The sequence below is a fragment of the Microtus pennsylvanicus genome, chromosome 2 (genome assembly GCF_037038515.1).
Source record: "Microtus pennsylvanicus isolate mMicPen1 chromosome 2, mMicPen1.hap1, whole genome shotgun sequence".
Lineage (NCBI taxonomy): Eukaryota > Metazoa > Chordata > Mammalia > Rodentia > Cricetidae > Microtus > Microtus pennsylvanicus.
This window is the reverse complement of record NC_134580.1, coordinates 60,071,802-60,098,265: the sequence shown is the minus strand read 5'-3', so window position 1 is coordinate 60,098,265 and position 26,464 is coordinate 60,071,802. Positions and strand designations below refer to the sequence as shown.

General features: G+C 38.8%; 1 protein-coding gene across 3 annotated transcripts in view; it reads left to right on the top strand.

Annotated features, from left to right (window-relative positions):
- The window catches only part of Zfpm2 (zinc finger protein, FOG family member 2), a 405,201-nt gene that overhangs the window by 66,644 nt on the left and 312,093 nt on the right, over positions 1 to 26,464 (top strand). For 2 of the 3 annotated variants that reach the window (XM_075961085.1, XM_075961084.1), the window contains one exon: positions 19,365 to 19,523. The exons of the other annotated variant lie outside the window; for it this stretch is intronic. In XM_075961085.1, coding sequence (XP_075817200.1) covers positions 19,365 to 19,523 — 159 coding nt within the window. The remainder of the gene's footprint in view (positions 1 to 19,364; positions 19,524 to 26,464) is intronic. 3 annotated transcript variants of the gene reach the window in all.

Below are 26,464 nucleotides of genomic sequence, written 5' to 3'. Positions count from 1 at the left end.
TATTTTTGCATCTATTTACCACTTTGCTTTTCTTTTGTTATGCTTAAACATCATTTCCTATCCACAAGCATGACTAATAACCCGTTTTGCTTCTCATGTTTACTTTTGTGTTAATTCCTGAGAGACAATCTGAAATTTCTTTTTAAAATAATGCTTGAGATAAGACTCTGAATTGATTTTTCTTCCCTAAATTGCTAACTGATTATTTCAACTTCCTCAGTTAATTAATCCTTCCCTCTTAGGAAGTTTCTTTATTGTTAGTTGGGTTCTACTGCTTAGAGTCCTATCGTGTATTAGCAGCTGTGTCCACTCTTGTGATTCTATCGTGTTGGAATATGTGAGCTTCCTATATGTATCACTCAGACCATAATTTTATTTAAAACTATTATCCTGAGTGTCTGGGATGCTGTGAAGATTTATTGTACTGTGGTACTCACTAGTCACAAATGGATATTTAAATTTAAATTAATTAACATTAAATACAATTGCAATCCTGCTTTTCATCTCATTAGACTTTTTTCAAATGTCAGAATAGCCACACACGTTTGGCCACCTTGGTACACAGAGCAAAGTTTCAGAACTTCTTCCTATCACAGAACTGGTCAGTTCTCTCTGGAGAGCTCATTTTCCATAGATTCCTAAAAATCCTTCAAGGAATTTTATAAACAGAGAACAAGACATGTTCACTTTGCAAATCACTTGACATCCTTATGATACTTCCTTTCTACTTCTGAAAAAGTGTTTTATGCAGACATGCCAACACAGCATCTGCTTCTAGTCTCATGTAAGCTCTGATTTTTAATGTGCTCATGTGTGTGTGTGTGTGCATGTATGTGTATGGGTGAGTGTATTGTGTTGTATGTGCACATGTGTGCTTCTGTGTGCATCTATGTGTGCATGTGTGTGTTGTGTGTAAGTATGTGTGTTAGGTGTGTGTGTGTACTTGTGTGTGTTTTTGAGTGTGAGAGTGTTTTGGGTGTGTGCATGTGTGTGTAATAATCCTAGGGTTTTGTTTTTGAAGTCATTCATTATTGATGAAAGCCCCAGACCCTAGCACTAGACCAGGGATTTAACGATTATTTCATAAGTTCTTAGTCATTCCTTCAACCATCTTTAAGTTGATGTAATAAATTTTTTATAGATATAATGCCACTTAAATCTTCATTTCATTGTATCATTTCAAGTTCAGTTGCATAAAGTTTTTTTAAAATAATAATTCTGCTTTACTCTCTTCTCTGAGCAGTATATGTAATTGTTTCACTGTTTTCTCTACCCAATGCTCCAAATTTCAGCTGTTAAAAAAAGTATCAACTCTTATATATCCCCAATTCTACAGTTTTCATGGGGTTCCATATCTGCTGCTCTGGGAGTCCCTTTAACTGAGGTTTGGTGCCTCGGATGACCTTCCAGCTTGGTTCATAATTTGGCTTCGGGGCATCTCATTCCTCTCACTCCTGAGTTCTCAGGGGTCGCTATTCTGTCCTTCCTAAGTGCTATAAAGTCAAAAGGCTAGAGGATGCTAAAATTTGAAGTCAAAACTCCCGAAATCAGAAAGGGTGTTTGTAGGAACAAATTCCAAGGTATTTAAAGTTATACAATTTATACAAATTTTTTTAACTTTCTTTTTTTTATTGAGAAAAAAACAATTTCCGCCTCCTCCCAGCCTCCCACTCCTCCCCCCCACTCGTCTCCCTGTCCCCCCACTCCTCTCTCTATTCCCCCACTCCTCTCCCCCTTCCCCCACTCCTCTCCCCCTCCCTCTCAAGTCTGAAGAGCAGTCAGGGTTCCCTGCCCTGTGGAAAGTCCAAAGTCTTCCCCCCTCCATCCTGGTCTAGGAAGGTGAACATTCAAACTGGCTAGGCTCCCACACAGCCAGAACATGAAGTAGGATCAAAACCCAGTGCCATTGTCCTTGGCTTTTCAGCAGCCCTCATTGTCCGCCATATTCAAAGAGTCCGGTTTTATCCCCTGCTTTTTCAGACTCAGTCCAGCTGGCCTTGGTGAGCTCCCAATAGATCAGCCCCACTGTCTCTGTGGGTGGGTGCACCCCTCTTGGTCCTGACTTCCTTGCTCATCTTCTCCCTCCTTCTGTTCCTCATTGGGACTTTGGGAGCTCAGTCCAGTACTCCAGTGTGGGTCTCTGTCTCTATCTCCATCCATCGCCAGATGAAGGTTCTATACTGATGAATATTTTGCATATACAAAATTTTTAATTAAACCATATGGTTTATAAACTGTTCTCTTTCAAAGCTGCTGAGGTTTGTAGTTGCTAATATGTGGTCAGTGTTTATAAATATTATATGAATTCCTGGAAGGATTTATTTTTCATTTATAAGAAACAGAATGGTACAGGACATATAGTTTACAGAGATCAAGTTTTTCCTCATTTCTTTTTTCACTGTGCCTCATAATAATGGCTTGCTGGCATTAGTCAGTCAATAGTATTGTTACTCATTTTTCCATCAAAATGCCAAACTTTCATTTGCTTATTTTTAAGTAAAAGTATTATTTACTTACGTTTCATTTTTCTTTTGGGTTGAATGATAAATCCTTATCCATTTGATAATAGTTGCATCATATAAAACATTTATCTGATGAAAGATCAACTTTTGTTTTTTCATTTCACTCTTAAATTTCATTATTTGTTTTCTCAAGGCTGTCTTCTTTTTCAAAGGTCTAACATTATTTTGATCTTAAAATTTTGATGGTGTGCGTGTGTGTGTGTATATGTGTGTGTGTGTGTGTGTGTGTGCATATGTGTGTGAGTGCATGGATATAGTGGTTAGAGGACAGAGCTTCCATATTAAACTGGGCTCATTGGCCAGTGAAGTCCAGGGACTTGCTTTCTCCACCTCCCTAGAGCACAAATGCTGGGATTGCAAGTGTATCACATTCACCTGGCCATCTTCTCCCTTCCCCTCTCTGTCTCCCTTTCTCTCAGATTCACTCTGTATGTAACCTTTGTGGTTCTGGAACTCACAATGTAGTCCAGGCACCAGAGATTCAAACTGCCTCTGCCTCCAGGGTACTGGGATTAAAGGTGTGCACAACACCATCTGGTCTAGCATCTTTAACTCGGCCTTTGAGAGTTGAGTTTAAGTACTCACCCTTGTGCTAGCCCTCCAGCCATGATGACCCTGAGCTCTTAGTTACAGTTTCTCTTCCTGTTCAGTACTACAGTTAGAGGCATGGACCATTATACCCCTTGCTTACCATACCTGGTCAGGGAAAAAAATAGGTTTAGGGGCTAATTCTCATTTGAAGTTATCCATTCTGTTAATCCATTTTTTCTTTATTAACCATGTTAAAATGAAATTACTGTTTTGTATTTATTGTTCATATTCTATAATTTTAACTCTAGTAGCATTTAGACCTGACTTTTAGATTTCGTTTTTGTTTATTCCAAGTTTTGGTGTTCCCTAGAAAGTATTCTCTGAGAAAAGCTGTGCTTCCCATGATGGTTAATAATTCATCTCTGATGTTGGCAGAACGTCTTTGGATCTTGTGAAGAAATGGGCCTCTTCCAATATAGTTTCCCAGTCTGTTTCTGTCAACGTTACACACATACTTTATGGTTAACTGAATCTAGTAGTCTATCTCTTATTACTGTAGCTTTCCTTGTATGTTTTCTTTACAATCATAGATTTGTGTAGTTTTGAGGACAGAAAGACAGACTGAATGGAACAAAAGATCTATACTCTTATTGTTTGAAAATAAAACAAAAATAAACTTAGCATTGACTTTGGTTGTTTTCAATCTTCTAAAATAGAGGGTCTTTTTACATCTAAATGTTTCATTTTGCATGTGAATACATATACATATACACATATATAGTATGCATATATATAATATATTTTATAGTGTCGTAATGCTAACCACTCATTGCGTTACTTTAGTTAAGTTTGGCCTGGTCTATTATTGACAGCGTGCAGCTGTTCCACACTTCTCTTCTCTCTAGCCCTCCCCATCTCACTTTTCATGATTTTCTTATTCTCTGCCTTTCACGCTATTCCCCACCGTTTGTCATCAACCTCACTAATTCAATTTTTCTGCATCATCAACTTTCTCTCTATAAGAAAATGATGTTTATTGTCGTACTTTTACTTGGTTGTTGTAATTTTTATCATGTCTTTTTCTTATTACATTCTTAGCTTATTTGAAAAATATCTTTAAGAATTATCCTAAAAACCATAATCTGAGTGTTGAAAATATTACTATGTTTTCTAAAATACATATTTCGATGAAGGAAAGGCAAGGGCAATGCTTGTACTAACCTCTCCCTTCTATTTCTAAACTTTAAACTACTAGGTAGTCACAGAATGTATTTTTTAGTGTTCTGAAGTGTCACAGACATTTGTCATGCTGTAAGGAGAGCATCTGTGGACTGCAGGGTCTCTGTCACCCCCTCCAGTTCTTTCCTGGCTGCTGGTGCCTCTTGTCTGAGACAAGGATGGCAAAGCCCTGGCATTGCAGGGTCAGTTGTCCAGGTTGTTCAGAGATAGACACACAGTGTTGACTGACTCCTCCTTCTCAGTAAAAGCTGGTTATCTGCTTGGCTTTGCAGAGGCCAAAATTACAATCTCGAGAAAATTATTGATTTTAAGGGACTTTTGTAATAATTAGCACATGCAGACTCATCTGGGGGCCGAGATTCCTCCTCAAATAGCAGAAACTAGGGTAGTCTGCAGCAGATACATTAGGGATCAAACCCACTGAAGGGTGAGCAGGCTCCTGCCAGACTGAGAGAGTCTCCTGTGCTTCCAGTGAGGAGGTGTGTTTCAGACACCTCATGGGAATTGCAAGGAGCAGCTCTGTGTCATCACTCACTCAAATGAGAGTTCCGGAAGTACACTTTTCTATTACAGAAAAATAGGGTTTGGTTTTGTTCAGTCAGGGTCTCACTATGCAGCCAGGGCTGGCCTAGAACCTGCATACTTCTTCCTCGCCTCAGAAATACTGGAGATACTGATGCATAAACCATGCCTGGTGCTCAACCCTATGTTTTATTAGCTATAGGATTATAGAAAGTTCATTATTCAGTTTTCTCCCCTTGGTTCGAATTTGCCTTAATTTCAATGGGTCTGTTAGTGATTGACACCTTATCCATTTACTGTCTATTCTTCAATGATCCCGGACACGCAAAATGTTATGTTATAGGAAAGATCACTTTGTTAAACTTCAGCATAATATAGTTTTCTATTCTAGGTTTTCACTACGTAGTATTTTTCATGTATACAGTATTTAAGTTTTTTCCCAAACTTTGTACCACTCACTTTGAGTTGTGTTAAATATAAACAAGCCATATCTAGCCAATGGGTTGAGTGATTTTCTCTCTTGATCTTGTAGCCCTTCCCCACAGCATGTACAAGAACATGCAACCTCACTTCCTGTCCATTTTATGCACACATTTTGATTCTCACAAAGAGTTTCTGAAAGCCTCGGTAAGTATGTGGAGTCTAAGTCAATTTCCTGAGAATACTTAGAGCCCTCACCGCACCAGTGCTCATAAGAAGTTGGGGTACACTGTCCTGCTACCTCCTGCCACGTCCACTCAAACTTACTCCAATGGTTTCATGTAAAAACTGAAATAAAAACCCAAACCACTCAAGTAAGGCTTTCCACAATCTAAATTTTATGCTGCTTCCTTTATGTCGCAGGAACTGTGAGGAGCTGGGGGGAGGAGAATTCCCATACATTCTCCCCTTGTAGTTCTCCACATGGTTCATGAAAAGTTCTGAAGTTCAGAGTACAAAGCTCAACCTACGATGTCAAAGCCACATGAGACTGTGTTTCTGTTCTGAACAAGAAGCTAACCTCACAGAACATGATGCTACAGAAAAAACAAGCCATCTTTTTTTAAATCGATAGATAAACAGTTTCCCACATTAGGACAGGCTGTGCTCTACCAAGAAAGATTAAAATCTAAAGAAACAAAACGACCTTGAGAATTTACAAGATAACAGTGGCTACTTTTACCTGGCCTCTCTTCCTGTTGTAGAACTCAACCTGACTCATCCTCCATCCCAGCACGTTCAGAGGACTGATCTCTGTGTCCTATCATGTAGTCTGTACTAGAACAACCTGGAACATGTAACAAAGTACTTGTTCATGGCTGTTGTCGCAGAATCGCTCAAGTTGGGGAATGGGTCTTAGAAGGCCACCTTTTAAGACCTTCAGCATACACTAAAGTTGATGTCATTAGTAAAAGATGGAGAGAAACCTGAAGCCAACATCAAGCATAGTAGGCCCACCCCTTGGTACCAGACTCTCCCTGTAAGAACTTCCACAAACCTTTTTCATGTTCCCCTGAGAGATGATCAAAGGTCAGACTGATTCCAAGGCAGAAGCTGGAACAGGGAAGATCGCGTAGTGTCATGGGGTGCTGGGTAGTGGGAGGCATCATACCTGTTTTTATTTTTCAGTCAGAAAGTATGAGCTCACGTCTACAGAGGGGATTGAATTGGAAGTTTTAGCTAACAGTGAATGGAAACCACTAATTTACTTTTTCATTTGCAAATAGGGTTTGCTTGCTTATAATTTTAAAATCAAGAGGAAACTACCTTTAAGTATATGAAGTCAGTAAGGTCTAAAGGAATGGCTTTCCAAACAATGACAGGAAAATAATATCTGAGCTAGGAAGAGATTAGCAACACACAAGGAACACCAATGCTTTTCGCTGTGTAGAACTTACATCACTCTGCCTCTAGGCAGCAAAAACAAAGTGAAAACCAATAGCTGAGCAAAACAAATGCCACCTGAACACACAGCTGCGTCTGTTAGCAGCACCCTTTATATCCGAAAACAGGAAAATGTTGATTCTCTGTTAATTCAAGTTCAGAGTTAATCTGTTCCCAAGGCTTAGGAGCCACATCACGAACCATGAGGGTGAAGTGATCTGGGGGCACAGCCTCCCTGAACTTGTTGCTGAGGTGGTATGTATGAACGCCAGGTGAAGCGAACATTCCGGCATGGTTTACCTCCTCGAGGAAGGGAGAGGATTCCATTGGTTTAATCGAGAAAAGGTGATTGCGTTTGGGCATCTGCAAATGAGAATTTTCCTAGGCTTCTTCAAGCAGACGTTATGAAATCATTGAAAGAGGAATTTGACACTTTCAGTAGACCATCGTAAGCACATTGTTTACCCCACAGATTGGAAGACGAGATGACTCTCATTAAATACGACACCCAGGTTTTTTCCACACACATCCTGTCAAATGCGTGCTTCAGTCAGAAGTGCAGGGAGGGTGGCCAGGGTTTATGATACAGGCGCTGGAGTGCCTGAAGCCACCAGCGGAGTGCTCATTTATGAGAGCTCGCCACCTTTGACTCAGCCTATAACTCCTGCCTGTAAAGGTACTGGCTTTTATTCTGCCCTAGGCTTTCTTGCAGAGGTAAGGGATATTTTCTGTTTTAAGAGAGTCCTTAGAGACTTCCTCCAGTCTGCATCTGCTAGATGGTGTGGGTGGGCTTATGCCTGTACTCTCCCTGCCCTCCTAGGTGTCCAGAGAGCAGGGGCTCCTCTTAAAAATTCAGCTTTTCCGAGTGCCTGGTGTCTTCTGACACCCTTTAATGTGCGGGCATAAAGTAAATGCCATTGTGTGATAGGTTTTATGGACAAATGCTTTCTGGGCCCCTTGAGATGTTCTCACGTACTGAAACCAAGTACCTTTACGGCCATTAATGACAACACCGGGTGCTTTGTTCTGAAGTGTCCTGTGGATGTGTGTCCCAGGCATGTTACAATTAAAGCAGGTTGAGTGTGTGGAAATTTTTATTTTACTTTACCTTCCTTACACAGCCTCTGTTACCTTGGTAATACCTTTCAACTGGACGTGCGGTGAAGATCAGATTTTATTTATTTTATTTTGTAGTGTTCCAAAGATGAAAGGGATTTACCAGGAATAAAAAACAAAATTGGAAATAACACTTAGACTTGTGAAAGTAAGCAGTTAACTTAAAACATATCTAGTCAGTATGTAGGATCTACACCATTGCTTTGTTTAGTGTAAGGGATTTTCCCCCCTGTCTTTATGTGCAGGACAGTACAGGTTCAGAGACAATATCCATCATTATTTTCTGTGTCAGATGCAAACAGGGCTAAATTGGCAGCTTTCCAGGCTTGGGAAGCCACCTCACTTGTGAACAACGGAATCTAGTTCTGTCTTTGCCCTCACCTTGATTCTTTGGTCCAAGGTGGTAGAGCAACAGCTGCAGTTTGGTGAGCTGCGTGAGGTGGTTCACGGTGCAAGCTGGCCATGACACTGAGCTCCAAAACCCCACTGGCCTTGCTTGGTTTGTGCTCCGGCCTGATGACAATAAAGGTTTGTAGTAATGGATGAAGAAAAGTGGGAACGGGGTATGATCTGGCCAGGACTTCTTGCTGCCCAGGTCCTCTTGTATTGGCTGCTCAGCTCTGCCTGGGAAGGGGGGGGGGGCGGGGAGAAAGACTCCCTCGGGTCTTCCAAAATGCTCGCTCTATAAGACAGGAGGTTGAGAAAGCACTGGTTTAAAGAAACTATTATTCTGTAAGACCTAAGCTACAGAGTGCAATGTTAAAATTTGAGATGCTTCTGTTGTTTTTTTTTTCCCCTGGAGCCAGACATGTGAGCGGAGTTAGGAAGTGGCAGGGGCCTCTTCTCTAAAATGGCGTCATCTTTCTCTATGCGCGGACTCTAGTATTCCTGAGCTCTTTGGACACTTGAAGAAGGACGCTTAGAAGAAATCCCACACTAGCTCAAAATTGAGAATAATAGACAGTTATTTATTTAGGGGTAGGCTCCCTCCAACAGATACTTGCTGGACTCTGTACTGAGAAAATGGTGTACCAGCACTAAGTCAATAAACCGGTGCTGCCCACTGGCTTCATACACAGGGCTGAGAGACTCCGCTGCAAAAGAGTCTGAGTTAGACCCTCAGTTTGGTGAGGTGGTAAGAATGTCTGGCTGAGGCTGGTGGGGGAACCTGAAGGAGCCTAAGTTCTTATATTGCTTATTACAAATGATATTGATAATATAATCTATAATGATACATAATAACTCCTGGTTAGCATTTGTATTCCAGTTTAATCCTCAAATGTAAACATTCATCAGGGTTATCACAGGGCTTCCTAAAACAGATCTGTGGTCACATTGCTAAAGGTTCTGGGACTAAGAGATGACCAGGGTGTAGTGTGACGATTAGTTTGACTCTGTTGCAAGTTTCTAGATGATGCCAGGGCTGCTGGGGTGCTGGGTGCACTTGGGGAGCCAAGGTTTGCTCATCAGTTCCATATTTGGCCAAAATTCAGGCATCATTTCAAGCATATATCAATAATTTATCAACCACAAGAAGGTTCAATTAGTAACTAATCACACAGATAAAGAATTGCTTGAACAATGCAGGTTCAGAAGAGGTATGATTAAAAGATGAGAAGTTTGTTACATTCAAATTTTATTGACCAAGAAACAAAACAAAAAAGAAGAAAAACAATAATATACTGAGCATATACCATATTTCTGATGCAGGTGTCTGCACTGATTTTTCTTCTCTAGCTCGATGTTTTCCTCAGACTCTATGCAATAAATTGATGGTTTTTTTTTATGTTCTGAACACATTCGTATTGCTTCTCAAGAGATAAAGACATGTATGGTAGACCTTTTGTGTAATGTTTTTTGAAATTGCAATATAATTACATCACCTCCCCTTTCCCTCTTCACTACCACCCCTCTCATGAACCCCTTCCTCTCTTTCAAATTTAGTCTCTCTCTCTCTCTCTCTCTCTCTCTCTCTCTCTCTCTCTCTCTCTCTCTCTCTCTCTCTCTCTCTGTCTCTCCTCCTAAATACATTCAACCTTCTCACTCTGTATAGTATGATTAGTATGATATTTTGGGAAGATCTTTTTAAAGGCCATCCTTAATTTTTGGCATAATAAAGTGTTTAATGAAGTTGATAACCAATGCCCCTTGTTTATAATCCTTTTAAGCCATATTTTTTCATTCATACTAAAAAATCAACTTGTACTTTGTCACTGGTTTACTCTACTAAGAAAGAGAATATAACTCTGATCTGGTATCAAAGACAATGCGGCTACCATTTCTCTGCATGTCTTTACTTACAAAACCATTGTAAAATTCACCTCTACCTTTAGTGATTTAGCTTTGTGGTAAAACTATGCATGACAAGACCCAGTGGTTCCATTTCATAAATACATTTGTTTTGTTTTTTTTTAGACAAGAATAGTGGATGTATTTTGCTGCTGACTTGAAATTCTCAAAGAATATATTTATGTGCTTTCTTTTAGAGGTTTTTAAAATTACAAATTTAATAAATTATGTATTTTATAAATATTTATAAGATACATATGTACAAAAGGTTTTGTGGTATTGTCCAACTTTTCATCTTCTTGCCCATAAGTGCTCTTAAAAAATCAAAAACAGTGCACTCCATGTCCTGGTAACATCTAAAGTTTCATGGAACCATCTCTGACATATAAAAAAAAACCCCATCATTCCTGAGTTCACATATCTAAACAAGTTTGTATCAGGCTAAGGGAGGGATAATGAGGAAAGAACAATGGATTGCATCCAGTTACTATTAAACATTAGTAATAATAATAATGTACTTAGATTTATATATGTGTGAGCATGCTGTTAAAAATCTCAGGCGTTTATACTCATTTTCTACCTCTCAGTGCTATCACTTCGCTATTTGATTTTCAGTTGTGTTACAATTAAATTCAACTGAGGAATCGTTAGTCGAATGCAGACACAGTGCAGAGCTCCAAAACCTGCTGCTTCCAGTTGAAAGTGCGGATAGGGTAGAATTATAACAGCGAAGATAAGAAAACGCTCAAATGCACATAATTTAGGATATTATAGAAGAACTTCTTTTTGCCTCTCCATGCTAACACGGAATGTTTTGTTCTCTTCTGTCTGGTCTCATATCTTGTATGCACATGTTTGTCTTCTGAAAGGAAGTTATGCGCTCCTTTTAGGGTCGGGTCCTCTCATTTTGTATGTTGCTGTGATCCCAGTACCTAATATAATATGTGCCATTTTCAGCACCCTAAATATTGTGAGTGAGGTGAATAGAACATTGAGGAAATGCTGGAGACTCTCATGAAAAGGATTGAGTTGTGTACAATGCCTTCTGTAGTTTGTACTTATGCCATGGTTGGACTGTCAGTTTCAGGAATGGGATGAAGCTCAGAGGTAGAATACTTGTTAAGCATGCTTGAGATCCTGGGTTCCATCCCCAGAAACCACACACACACACACACACACAGCAACTACACACCACACACCTACCCATACCACACACATTTATACAAACTATACATACACACACCACACATAATTACACACTACAATTCCTCACAAATACTCTTGTACACACATACACAGCTGTACACACACACACACACAAAAACACACCTTCAAATGCCATACACACATATACAAACACACACACACAAAAATACATACCACACACACACACACACCAACTATACACCACACATTTACCCATACCACACACATATACACAAACCATATATACATACACCACACATAATTCCACACCACAATTCCACACAAGTACGCCTTGTACACAAATACACAGCTGTACACACCACAAACACACCCACACATGCTATACACACACACACAAGCATACCACACCACACACAAAAATACACACCACACACACGTACATACCATACCATACATACATACACACGTCACATACATGTTCACACACACACACACCACACACATACCAACACACATGCCACACAAAATGAAGAGAAAAAACCTTTAAAACCCCAAATTCCCCTCAAACCAACCAACTTTATTATAGTATGTTACTATAATTATCCTATTTTTGATTAAATTATTTTTTTTTTCCAAAATGAGGAATTGTTTTAAAGACCAAGTTTTAAACCTTGAGTTCCCATCCACTTTCCAAGTATTGAAGTAACAACATGCCTTGACACCAAGCTTATTTATTGGTGTTAATGTCTTATGCAGTTTGTTTATGATGTTTACAAAGCTAATTATATAAAGTTTAACATAGGCGTGTCCATTAGAATAAACCCTTGTCAGTATCAAGCCTCATATGCATACGGAAACATATATGCATCTATGAGGTTTGATACTTACCATGGCTTAGGGATCCACCAAGAATCTTGAAATGGATCTTCTTCATAGAAGGGAAGGGACTGACCATTTCAATCAAAATAAGGTGTTTACCATCTTCAGTAAATTGGGAATCGCTTTCTGGGGCTCTGGACTGAGACCTGCTCAAAAAATATTTGAATTTCGTTGCTATTCCTGTCACTAACATGCTGGGTCAGTGCACAAGACATTTACTAATAAAGTGAATTTTCTCTATGTCCGAGTTACTTCCTGGGAGTCAGTTAGTCATTAAGGACTCCAGTTCTGACCCCATTTCAATGTTTTCTGTTATCTGTTTCCCTTGCAATTTCACTTGACTTTACTATACAAGATGTGCAAAGTTTGTGTCTATTCATAGGAAAACATTGTTTGCCACTATTACTCAGTTGACCGCGTGTTCCAAAAGTGGACATTTCAGGAAAATGGCATGTAACAATTAGGTTGTTCTGGGTTTAGACATAAAATTGTTAATACTATTTTCTATGAAAAGTAAGTACAGATTATATAGCAAAATGTTGCTCCATTCTATTTAAGATAAAAAGGACACCTTCCCCCCAAAGAAACAGCTTAAATGAGAACTAGCTCCTTCCCCTTCGTTGCAGAGTGGAAAGTTCCGTGAGAATTTCTCTAAGATCTTCTGTGCATTAACATTTCAAAACTCAATTTAAATATCCACAGATCTCATTTTTAATAAACTTAACAAAACTCCGGTTATTTCCTTTAACTTTTTTGATTGAAGGACAGCAGTTGGTACAGATATTTTTTTTAAAAAGATGTACAGCTACGAGCAAAGTCCCAAATCAATTATATATAAGAAATAACACATGGAAAGAAATTAATGAAAAAAGGAGAATTTCAACTATATGATTCTCTGGTCTGCTACCTGCAGGCAACAAATGTAAATGGGAGGGAAAAAAATCAACATTCTTTTGGTAGATAAGGAGAAAAATTAATAAAACTGTTTCTTTCCTACCAGATCCCCTGATGCCACTATTGTTGGAAGTGGGTGATGGCAGAAACAGCTTGTTCTCCCAAAGTACTATTTTTTTTTAGACTACAGAAATAAGGCTTTATTCTTGCTGTTAAGCTCAATTACATGAGTCCGTATGGCTGTGCACTGTCCAAAGAGCATTCCTGTTCCCTGTCCCTTCCCATTAAATGACTCGGTGGGGTACGCATGAGACAAATGGGGTGGGAACCAAGTGAGAAGCATTTTGCAGTGCGCCGACAGAATAATGATGATCCTTAAGAATGTGTGGCTATAACAGCTGAAAACTCTGAGATGAACTGCTGAGGCCCACAAAATACATCCACGGTTAAGTAAGAAAAACGATACCTTCTTTAAAAAGAAGGGCACATTTTTTTTCAGAGATTTAAGTAGTTATAATCAGAGGGTTTTTTTTAACCTCAACATCTAATTGAAATACTAAGTTATCCTACATATTACTGTTTCCCATAAAAAGGCTTTGTATTTTTTCGTATTATAAATATTACCTTGAAATTAACAAAGAAACCAAGGTAAGATACAGGTAGTTAGATACCAAGACAGCTAATATAAATCCACTGGTTCATTTTATCACATAGAGAAAAATGTAAGTTATTTTAAGATGAAAAATTGCCTTTTAGCTGCTTTCATATATTAATGGAAGTATGTGGCGTTTTCACATGCTTGTGTGTTTACAGCTTAAATGTGAATCTGAATTTGTACCTTTTATTTTTATATATTTGTAAATTTGAGAAGTAACATGACCAGGCAAATCAAATGTAGTTCAGCTGCAATGTGGTGGTTCAAGCAGGATATATATATATATATATATATATATATATATATATATATATATATATATTTATATATATATATGCTGTTCACATTGTGATCTTGGAGTTCTCTATTGATATGTTTGTGCATGTGTGTGTGCGCGCATGTGTGTCCATGTTTATGTATGCATGTGTGTGCCTGTGTGTGCATGCTTAGGCATATATATTTATGCATCTTCTTACTCCTTTGTCTGAAGACATGTACTACAAAGGAATATTGAAAGGGGCATGACACAGAAGTAAGCAATTTGAACAGAGCCTCACCATTTTCTTTTTCCTTTAAATACTAACATTTTTGAACAATTTATTCCATGAGTGTGGAAACCGTGTTCTGTGTGTGTGAAGTAACAAAGTTTGTGCTGAAGCTTTAACTGTGTTGCTGATATTAGTAGAAAGAGTGAAAAGCAACCTACATTGAAAAACAAACAAAACACCACTGGAATGGAGAAATCTGGAAATATTTGTGTGTGGTTTTAGGGGAAAACTGAACGACCAGAATTTCTGAGCACATCGTGATGGATTATTGTAATTATTGGGAATGATAATATTTTAATGTGACTTTCTTTCCACCTGTCAGTTGTAATCAAGGCTGCCCAGTATTCAGAAACAATCTCATTTTACTAGGTGGCTAGTCTTGTGCAGCCTGTAGGATGTGTAGAATATTAATGCACGGGAGAGATTGAATGTTTTCTATAGTTTTACCGTGTTCTGTTTTAATCAAAGTGTATGCAAAATCAAACCGAGATAATATATAATAAATTCATGCCAATGGCTGTTTAAGGGGAACAATTTCATACAGGGGATATTGCATTCGAACCAAAGAATCTGGCCTTTCTTTCCATCCTCTTTACATGACCCTGTCTGTTAATTTCTGCACAGCTGAATGTCTTTTGCTGGAGCCCCTTTTTCTGAAACTTTGAACTATCTCAACAAAGACATTGTGGCATTTAGGTAAGGGTTGCCCCGTTTATAATGGGCTGCCAAGATAGAGTTACAGAGCAAGCAGTGTGTGTAAAGACACGTGTAGTTAATTTTGATATTTACCTGCTGATTTCCACTTTCAAGTCCTCGTGCTGTGGCTATTTTTAATCTTCTTTATGTATTTCGCATGTCATTTATATATTACCCTCACATTTTCTTTGTCTGTTTCGAGCTCTGACATCAGCTGCTATGGGTATGCTTTGGGGGATTTCTTTAGCCCCCGGAAGCTGTGGCGACCATTTCTCAACAATTTCTTCTCCCAGGTGATCGAGTCTCCCCTAGCTGCTTCATAGCCATAGGGGTACACTCTATTATTTTACATTTCACTCCGTGGTTATGTGACCAGGGTCTAGGACAGAATTACTTAATCTTTAACATCTCATATGCCCCTTTACAAGTTTAGGTCATTCGAATCATCTCCCTATGACAAATTCCAGGATAGACCCACACTGGGCTCTGCCAGACAGCTGAGGCACTGGGCTGCTCAGCTCCACGGAGTTCTCTGGGTCTTGTGAATTCTAGTGGGACTTCCCTTTTTTGTTTATTTCTGGGACACAAAGGTAGCCGTGGCCAATTCAAAGGGGTCCTGAGCACACAATTCTTTCTCTGCCCTAAAAATGTAACAAATACTTTCCACCCAGGCCTGCTCATTTTTTTCTCCGGGAAAACCAAGAGCATGGCAGGCTTGCCCTTTGGTTCATTATAGTCACCATTTTAGGATACACAGCCTCTTTTTCATATTTTAAAATCAGGTAAATGTTGATGTTTATAAACAGCAAGACTATTAATTCTGGCAGGAGGGTTTGAATATCTGTAAATCAGACACAATTGAAAGGCTGAACTTCAGAGTTCCTCACCCTTGCCTGCCAAGTGGCCTCAATCAGAAGTAATTTTCTCCATGAGGGCACATGGAGCTTGGTTGTGAGCCTCTTCGGAGGAGATATTATTTGTGTCAAATTACGTGTGCTGATTTTCCTGAAGTGGACTCTGTGCCCACTAATCCATACCCAGGAGGTCTCTCTATTCCTTCCTTCATTGGTGCTATTAATTATACTTGGGCTTCAAGGGTCTCTTATTTACCCCTTTAAAATGTTAGTTTATGGCCACCAATTATCAACGATGTTTCCTGTTAAATAGTATTGAGAGGAACGTGAGACCCTGGCTTAAAACATAAATACTGAGCATTTTAAGAGAAACCCCTCTCTCAGCATCTGGCTTGACGGTTAAAGAAGTGGCTAGTAATTTCACATTTGAAAGTACGGTAGATTATATAAATCTGAATTTACTTTGGGAAGAGTGCGAATCGACTCTTTAATCATCTTCCCGCATCTTATTCTAAGCATTGGCACTGATTTCTCACACCTTTCAGGCAAATGAGCTCAAGAAGCCTTTACCCTTTGGACTTTGAACGGAAATGCTCTTTTCAGGCACAGGCTGGGCTCACGAAGAGATGCCAAAGACGTATTTTTAACTCTTGAATTTGCAGTAGGCTTATCAATTATAAGTTTTTCATAAACCTAGAAATAAAAGTGAAGCGCACATTTTGAATCTGCGCACCTATAAAAGATCCACAGTACATTAGCCGAGTGTGAGGTTTGCCAAGGATAAGTCAGGGTTGCAGCAGTTCGTTTTCTTTCCCGGGATCACAGGAGCAAGATTTTAATACGACTCTCAAAATTTAATTTAATATATTGCTAAAGCCAATTTGCTATTCTGTATTTTAATTATTCAGTAACATTATCTTTAATAAAGGATCTTGCAAAAAATTTTATCACATCTGTTTCAATTTTAAAAAGGACAGTTCATATTGTTAATTTTATTTTTATAGTATGCAAGCATGTTCTCTAGGTATGAAGGGTTTATGCGTTTCATATTTTATACATGAACTGCTCAAATATTTATTATATTATTGGAAGTTATTTCTGTAAGCAAAATTCAGAGTATTTATTTTCAAAGAAAAATATGGCCCCCAAGGGACTATATCATGCCATTTCTGTTGTAACTAATATTAAATCAGTTACTTTACAAATGGATCCAGTTCCATACTTATATAAAAAGAATGAAAATGGGCAATCAAATATTTTTTATTTGGGGGGGTCTACAAAAAGATCTCCTGATTTTTATGGAAGGGGAACATAGACTCTGGTTGACTTTTAGCAGTCGGAAGAGCAAGGCACCGTGTAAAGCTGGCTTGTTAAATGCCTGTGGAGGAGAACTGGGCATTGTGGACCAACCACCTGCTGACATTTTCATCTTCACGAATTCCTTGAATTTCAGAGTTCTGTTTCAGATGGGAGATGTTTATCACTGCCACAGACTGGTGTGCACAGGCATGCACGAAGTTAGAGAAAGGGCGTGCAGCATGCTGCATCTGCAAACCAACAGCTTCACTTAGTGGGCTATGACATTGTTCTGTTAGCTGAGCTGCTTTCCTGACCATAAAACTGAAGAGAGCCTAGCTATACAGCAGACCCTGTGAGAAAGCACCCCGGAACTCCTGCACCAAACACAAACGAGACTTTCTTTTTAAACGTGTTTCCTTTTTATTAAACATTAAATTAATTACTTCAGAAAAATAAAAACAAGGAAATGTCATCTGTTAGTGTCTTCATTAGATAAATCATTAGTAAATTTATTAATAAATGTAACAAATGAATTTGAGGAAGAGTGATACCTAGCTACTATAATATTTGGCTTGCACGCTTGTTATTTAACATAACTATTCTAAAATTATAAATGCTAGACTTGAAATTCTTAATAACTGTTTAAAAACTATTAGGAGATCTATGAATTTAAGTATTTTTACTCTTCAGTTTGAGTAAAAGAAGTGTTACAATTATGAGAATATTAAAAATAAAATTTTTAAAAATTACATAAGGGAAAAATAAATTCTGAAGAGGACAAAAGGCTTCGAAAGAAAATGCATTGCTTGGGTGGGCCTTAATTTAAATGCAGGTAATTAAGTCTGTGCGTGTGTCTTGTGAGTTCAGACCTTAGGAGACTCACATGGGTGGCAGTCTTACACGACGGGATGGAGGCATGTTGGCTTACACAGATATATAAAAATGATAATATTGAAGCATTTAAATAGATAAGATTTATCTTTGATCCTAAAATTTTCTACTACATTTGGAGAGAGAGAGAGAGGAGAGGATAAAAGAGAGTGAGAGAAAAAGAGAGAGACAGCAGAGGCAGAAACTTAATTCTGCAAGTATTTATCCTGCCAAGACCGGCGACAGAGTGACAGTTAGTACCGATTACCATAATTGTGCTCTGTGGATAAAATGCCACATTGCTTCTTTTGCAGTAAATGCAGGCTTTCCTTAGGAAAACGTGTCGGCTGCATTATTTGGTTAACAGCACGTGTTCCTATGCCTCTCACTCGGAGGTGCCACTGCAACCCTTCCCTCTCTTGCGGTAAATAGGCCCGTTAATGTAGTGTACCTCACTCTCGCTCTTTCCCAGGGAACTGCATGTCTATTACTGAAAAAGTATCACATAAATACAAATTACATTTTTTCATTAGGAAACTACTTTTCATTTTAGAAAAAAATTCAATTAATTGTGAATAAGGTTATGATTTCGCCAGGGAGAGAAATATGTAATTTTTCTTCAAGCCTCAAACACATATAATAATGAAATCTTTTCTTGGAATTCACTCTTAAGAAGGATTTTTAAAAGTATAGACTTTATTAAAATCTCAGTTCAATTAAAATGCATTCAGTTACTATAAATCTTTATTAAAATCGCAGGTGAAATTGTTCAACAGTGTAAGAGAGACTCCTGCTTCTTAACCAGGCAGTGAATTCTAACAAATGATCATAACGTGCACAAGTTTGCTCTTCAAGACAGGCATGTGCGTGTGTGTGCATGTATGTGTGCGTGCGTGCGTGTGTGGTGTGTGTGCATGTGTGTTGTGTTTCCATGTATGTGTGCGGTGTGTGTGTGTGTGTGTGGTTGTGGTGTGTGTGCATGCGTGCATGTGTATGTGTGTGCGTGTGTGATGTGTGTGTGTTGTTTGCGTGTGTGTCCACGGGCACATAGAAGGCTTGGTACTGGGAGTGGAGGCAATGGAGACTGAAGTTACTGTGTATCATCTCCTCAGGTACCGGCTTTCTTTGCCTTCTCAACAAAGGCCGTATTTTTTCTTCTTTTTTCCCCCACTTTAAAAAATTCATTTATTCTGTAAGTTTCCATGCATGTACTCATTATATATTGAGTATATTCACTTCCAATAAATCCCTGCACACTGTTTCTTGGGTATCATTACATTAGTGTGTATGTGTCCTCTTGGAACAACATACTGTAATTCTCTTCCCTCACTTCTGTAATCAGAACCACCCTACTTAGAGGATTTTTATTTCGCCCCTTTCTTGGATGAGTTTGGTACAGTGTCCCTGATTCTTTTTCAAGGACCACTGGAAGATGCCATTGAGGATGAGGACGAAGACTATCCATCGGAGGAGGCAGAAGGCATCGCAAAAGGGGACTTTCCACTGGAGGGAAGCTTCCCAGCAGACTTTGGGCCAGAAAATCTGAGCTGCGAAGAAGTGGAGTTCTTTTGTAACAAAGGTAATCCTTGATGGCTGAATGTTATGGAGACACTTAAGTGGTTTTGAAAGAAGTTTCCTTCTTCTTCTTCTTCTTCTTCTTCTTCTTCTTCTTCTTCTTCTTCTTCTTCTTCTTCTTCTTCTTCTTCTTCTTCTTCTTCTTCTTCTTCTCCTTCTCCTTCTCCTTCTCCTCCTCCTCCTCCTCCTCCTCCTCCTCCTCCTCCTCCTCCTCCTCCTCCTCCTCCTCCTCCTCCTCCTCTTCTTCCTCCTTCTCCTCATTATGAACCTTAGGATTGAGTAAAATTACTAACATAATGCAATAATTTATAATATGGAAAGATTATGATATAGGAAGGTCTTTTGTCATTCAAACAGTTATTTCATTTTGATAATGATCTTTTTTGTTTTCAAATACTCTGTTACTGATTGGTATATTCCCTGAGTTAATTTTGTTGCTGTTTTTTCCCAACCAGCTATAACATATTTGATGTTTATCAAATTTCTTCTCTCTTTCAACAGGCAGTGATTGAACTCATTTAGTTTACATGGCACTAGTAACTGAATATGAGCACTGACTTGTGCAGATAATTCCCAGCCCAAGGTCTGGCTCAGTCTTTCTAAAAACTGAGTGCTATTGGTGTTAGCTTTCAACACTGCTGCTCCCTGTTAGGTTATTTGGATAATGAAATGGAGGACCTTTTCCTCTGTGGATCCTCTTTGGATATACACAGACCACACACATCACACACACATACACCACACACACACCACAATACACACATACCACCCCCATAAACACCATATAGACCACATAAATACACATACCACCCACATACCACACATACATACACACTACCCCCCCACCACATATACACAAACATACATACATACCACACACACTTCCCACCCACACACCACACATACATACAGACACACCCCACACACATCACATACACACCACCTTCCACACAACACATACACACACACCATCACCCACACCACACATATACACACACATACACACACCACCCACACATGCATTACACATACACACACACATACACACACACCACCCACACACACATCACACTTACACACATATGCACACACACTGCATACACACCACACACCACACATACACACATACCACACACACACACCACACACAACATATACACACACATTATGGACACCACACACACACACACACACACACACACACACACACACACACACACATACAATAATCCAAAAAGTACCAGTGACAAATTTCAGTTGATTTCTAACCTGAAATTTTTCCCCTATTTTACATCTTCTTTTTTTCTAAAAGTAATATTATGATTTCACATGACTTTTTTATTATTTATTTTTACTAGTTTGTTTAGTCTCCCCGGGTTAGGACTTCTTTTTCTCCTTTACCAGTATACGATGTTATAGGTTTTGATATTACTTCCTAGGTTTATAACAGCTGCGTCTGCTAATTTAACAGAATTGTATCCCAGGCGGCAAACTGGCTGAGACGCTTGGAGTCTGTGTCTGTCTACACCTGCCAATATTTATATATATGCGATTTTCATGCAGGCACGCCATTTTCCTAAACCTGGATATTGTTTTAGAGTTGAGAGAGGTGAAGTGAGCTTGTGTGTGCTGACTGTCTCAACAGCCTAAAATTAAGAAAGCTAATACAATAGCTTAAAAATGGCCAGTGTATCTATCGTGACGGTCACATGTATTTATAGTATTTTTAAAAGCTTCAACAGTGCATTCCCCTGTGGATGGTGTCTTAGAAACTAAGGAAGCCAAGTCATTCTTGTCCTGTTCAGCATAGCTACGTCACTGGGATCTCCTAGAGCGTGAACAATGGCCTTGGAACATGGTGCCTGTCTCCAGGACAGACAAGTTTGACTGAAAATAAGAATATAACGTACAGTACAGTTTTGGCCATTGAGCAATTTCAGGCCAATTGGACGTTTCCTTTAGGTGTTCTGGATTCTATGTCTCAATTGAGGATCTGTAGTTTTGGCAATGCATGTAAGCACATGCTGAGGTGTTGGGGTATGCTGGCTTTTAAATTACATCTGCCACCATCTTATTCTCTATTGTTTGCCCAAAATTTCTATTTCTATGTTTATTATAAAGTATCTATTTTTTTCTAGAGTATTTAAAAAAAAGAAAAAAGCTAAGGGATGGAAGGCATTTGCCTTTCTCTCTCTCTCTTTGGACTGTTAAGGTTAAAGAGTCAAGACATAAATTTAGATCTTTAGAGCATAACTAATGTAATTAAGAATAAATAAAATTAATAATTGCATTAAGTTAGCAATGGCAAGTATTATTATATCCTGTTTTAATTTGGGATGATCACTCCTAAAGGCTTATGTTTAATAAAAGAGTTTGGTGAAGCTGAAGCTTTGGGTAATCTCTAGAGAAAATGGTGTTTCATAAACAGTGTCTATAGTCTTAAGATAATAATATTTATCTACACTAACAAGAATCGGGACTCAATGTAATAACGGGCATTTGGGAAATGAGAACATTGAATTACAATTATTATGAATGCTTTTTAATGGATGTGACCATTTGATAAACACTTGGGAATCCTATGATATTTTAAATATGCAACAAACACTTAATAGCACAGACACTGTGTTGAATAGTATATAATATACGTGAATTACAAAACAATTCCTTAATGCTCAGTTTGAAACAAAAAAGTCATGCATGGGGATAAGGACTGTTATTTTCATGTGGTATCTTCACTATAAATGTGAACATTATTATTTCATTTCACTGTGGCCTTATGTAACAGGAGAGAATTACATTATTTTACTCTCATCGACAGTGAATCTTGGGAATGCCCCTGGAAGTTGGTTAAAGAAATACGAAAGGAAGACAGCACTGGCAGACACTGTGACCTGTGGTAGTAGGGCTGTAGTCTTCTCAGTCACTCTCTCCTTCTCTCGCTATTTAACTGGTGTTGTTTAAATACAATTGGAAGAGAAAATGCTCTCCTTTGAAGAGTAGAAGGCGACCTCTGTGTAGGTGATCACATCTGTCTCTGGGGCACACGCTTTCCCTTCCTTTGTAGTTGAAAATAGAAGATACACTAACCAGTAAAACAGGAGAATAATTTAAAGGCTTAAGGAAATGAATACTGTGACTGAAAAATCGGGTATAAAAAGTTCTCTTAAAAAGAGTCTTTTCACCGAAAACTATTTTTTTGTGTGCATTCTTGACCACTTATGTTGATTCCAAAGTTGTCATTCTATATCAGAAAGTGAGTTAGATGGTTTAGAGTTTCTTTCAAAATCTACAATAATCTAGTTATTTTAATGGCTGCCATAGATAAAATGTTTAGACATTGGGTGCATGTTCTTAATAAACAAGTGTTAGCTGAAGATTTCATACCATAAAACATACGAAGAGTGCCTTAATTCTTCAAGCCACAAATACTGACATGAGTTCAGGGAGAACAGGAAGCATCCTTACAAAGTGACTGCATCCTCATCGATATTTTAGCGTTGGATTTTGTGTAAGTCATGCTATGCTATCGTAACTGTTTAGTTTTTTTGTAGAATAGGAGATGAAAAGCTTCATTCTTTAAATATCTATGAAAAAACTGCTTATTATAGGTAAACGTTTCTATGTTTAGGATTGCCCATATATTGTAGGATATTGTCAATGGCTAGAATAATAACTTTACTTTGTATAGTGTGTTTTTCCTGACTTCACTCATATTATCTATGTTCTTACTAAAGGGCAAGATTTTGTGCACATCTGGAAGAAATCATTAATATTAAAGCTGTGGGTCTCTAAATCATGGGATCAAATATTGTTTATCTCAACCTAGTAAGGTTAAAATCAGGAAAACTGTAATTTATACTTTATGTTTTTTTTAGTAGGTTAAATTCCTAATTATGTGATTGTATCTCAGACAAGTCCTTGTTCAAGTTGTAGGCCTAAAATTGACAAATCCCGTAAAAGATACCAAGTCAGCTCTTGGTTTGGACAAAAGAGATTGTTCACAATAAGATGCTTCTTTAAACTGCTTTGGGCCTCTGATATTTTAAAATGTTGGGCAAAATATAAAGTGATAGCTCAGGCCCTAGCATTGTCTTTTGTTCTACACTGCTTGGCTTCTTGCCTTCCCGGCATCTGCGACAGGAAGGGAACAAGCAAGAATTATTTCCTTGAATTTGCAGATGACGAAGACATCCACACTGGGCTCATAAGTGCTACATATTTCCTGTGGTGTTGAATTATTTGCCCCAGTTATTGCATCTTTCTCTCTCTGTTTAATGTAGAAAACAGGGGCATATATTCATGCATGTGCAAAACTAAGCCTGGAGTCAATAATTAGTCCAAGTGGAATTCCAAACTGAAATATTTAAGTTTGTTGATGAAAGAGGTGAAGTAATTATGTGTGGGATACATTTCAGGAGAATGGACAGGATGTGTGAACAGGAAGGAGAGAGTCAGATGGATGTCTCTGTCATGTAGTAAGTAAGTAAGCAGCTGTGCTATGAAGAAAAATCTCCAAAAACTATATGGCAACGATAACCATATAGTAACGAGGAAAGTTACTAGGAGCCTTTGGAAATTGTTGTGTGATGTTATGGTTTCTAAGGAAGCTAAGAGGGAATATAATACCATCAACCTTGTCATTAGAAGACAGAAAACCCAAATTCTTTTCCTAGCACCAATATATAATGAATGTTCAGAGATTATTGGACAGCATGCACACTAAAAAGGCATTTGGGAAGATCAGTGTTGGCAAAAGCCTGCAAGATGGAAATCCATACAATAAGGAAGCATATTGTGCAATGATGGATATTCTCATGTATTCAAAGAGCTTATATTAAGTAATATTTAAAAGGGAATGAATATTTTAAGTACCTTTTTAAAATTGAACATTCTAAGGTACATTAAGAAAGTAGAACAGAACACAGGTTCCTCAGTGTTAGAGTTAATGCTAGCCCTAGCAGCAGTTATTATGAAATTAAACAAACAAACAAAAAAAGGATACTGAATCAGGTTACCAGAAGTTTCCAGTCTTGTTCATAGATAAATTCAATAGAACTCAAACCTCTCGGTAATATGCTTCTACAATAACAAAAGACAATCTCTATCCTAGGGGAAAAGGAAGGGTTAAAGAAGGAATCAAACTCAGACTGTGTATGGCGGGCAATATTGAGCACATGAGGAAAGACAGGACAGGCTTAGATGGTGGATGACGTTGTAGCTATTTGTGGAGATACTTTAAATTCTATAAAGAGCAATAGGGCAGGCAGACTTTGAGTAGAATGCAGAAGGAAAGCAGTGGGGTTCTAGAACTTTCTCACCGGTGTGCCTAGTGTTGGACATAGTACACAGAGGAAGACAGAGAGCTGGAGAGGGGGACAGGTACAGTCATACAGGATTTGCTACTCCAGGAACCTGTGTTGGATCCTGGCACTGTGGAAGGTACAGGGAAGGGGTCTGTGAAAGGGAGAGAATACGAGAGAAGATGCATAGTCAGGAGGCAGCTTGCTTGTGCCTAGTGAGGAACAGTCTGCAGAAAATGAAGGTGGAGACGGGAAACTGAGACAGGTAAATTGGGGGAGCTGTCAGGAAATATAAATAACCCAATCCGAATCATCTCTTCAGCCAAGAGCTCGATGAGACTCCATCTGTAGCTCATTAATATAAATTCCACAGTAGCATTGTGTGGGTGTTTGGGGACAATCTGTGTCACCTTGCTCCTTTCCACCTTCGCAGAGTTGGGTCAATGTTTTCTACAGATTCCCACATCCTTGAATGAGAAAAACAAAGAGTAGGACGCCAGCAAATTGGAAGAGGTTTTATTATGCTTAGAAAGACTGGCTGCTAGACCCTTTGAGCTGTCCCCCTCCCCTCTCCCCCTCGCCTCTATCTGTTTTTGTAGTTTTGTTTAGAAGTTAAGAGTGATGGAAAAGCTGTGTCTTTTCCTTGGACTTTACATAACAAGCTAAGTCTAGACGATTAGCATCACTCTTTTCCTACCTATCCCCAAACCTGTGGGGTCCCGCTTGTTTTTCAGCTGTTCCTCATTTCAAACATCCATGTTATTTTTGTCTTTTAGTTTCTTCTCTCCTCTGGATTCTTTTCTCAATAAAGAAGTCTGTTTCCGTCTCCCCTTCAGTCAGGTTCTTTCCCTGCGTGGCTTTTGTGAAGCCTTGCCTCCTTCTCAGATGCGGGGTAACAGAACCCATATCTGTGGGAGGCAGGTCTGCTGTGATCACTTTGAACTCAATAAGGAAGGGGATATTTACAAAGTTCTTCTTTTTCTCTTAACGGGATTAAGAAGCTCAGCTCCTTAAACTCTTGCATATAACATTGACATTTCCAGGGTGTGTTTGGACCAGGGAGTTCAAAGAGAAGGAGTGAAAGAGAAAAGCCAATATGACTTTGTTTTTTACCTTGCTGGAGGAGCTGTTTGTGCAAATCGCCTATAAGCTTATTGACCTGAATCTTTGACTCCTTGTTTTTCCTGGATTTGGCTGGAGTGGAGACACTGATGGAGAGCCGATAGGGCTGATTGAACAGCCCCCAGCTTTGCTTGGCATGGACCTGGCTTCGCTTCTCCACCACCTCCCTCCCTTCGCATGACATTATTGTTCCTTGGCAAACCTAAGGCTGCCCTAGGCCCAGTTCTCCTTCACATTCTGTTGTAATGCGCTTTAAAAATCACCGTGTTTTTCTTGCATGGGCTGTCCCATGGTGAGAACTGAAAAGTAATGACTTTTTAAGGAACTAGGAAGAGAGATAATAGTCATATCCGGCTTGGGGTTTTATCTCATGATAAGTAGTACACCTGTGACTGGGGGCTGCCAGTCTTTCTTAGCTGCTTAAAAAGTCTCCACAGCGTAGCTATTACTCAGAACTCAGCAGAATGTTTTGAATGATGATCAGTGGGAAACTGAGGGGCATCCGAGCAAGCCCCAGGGC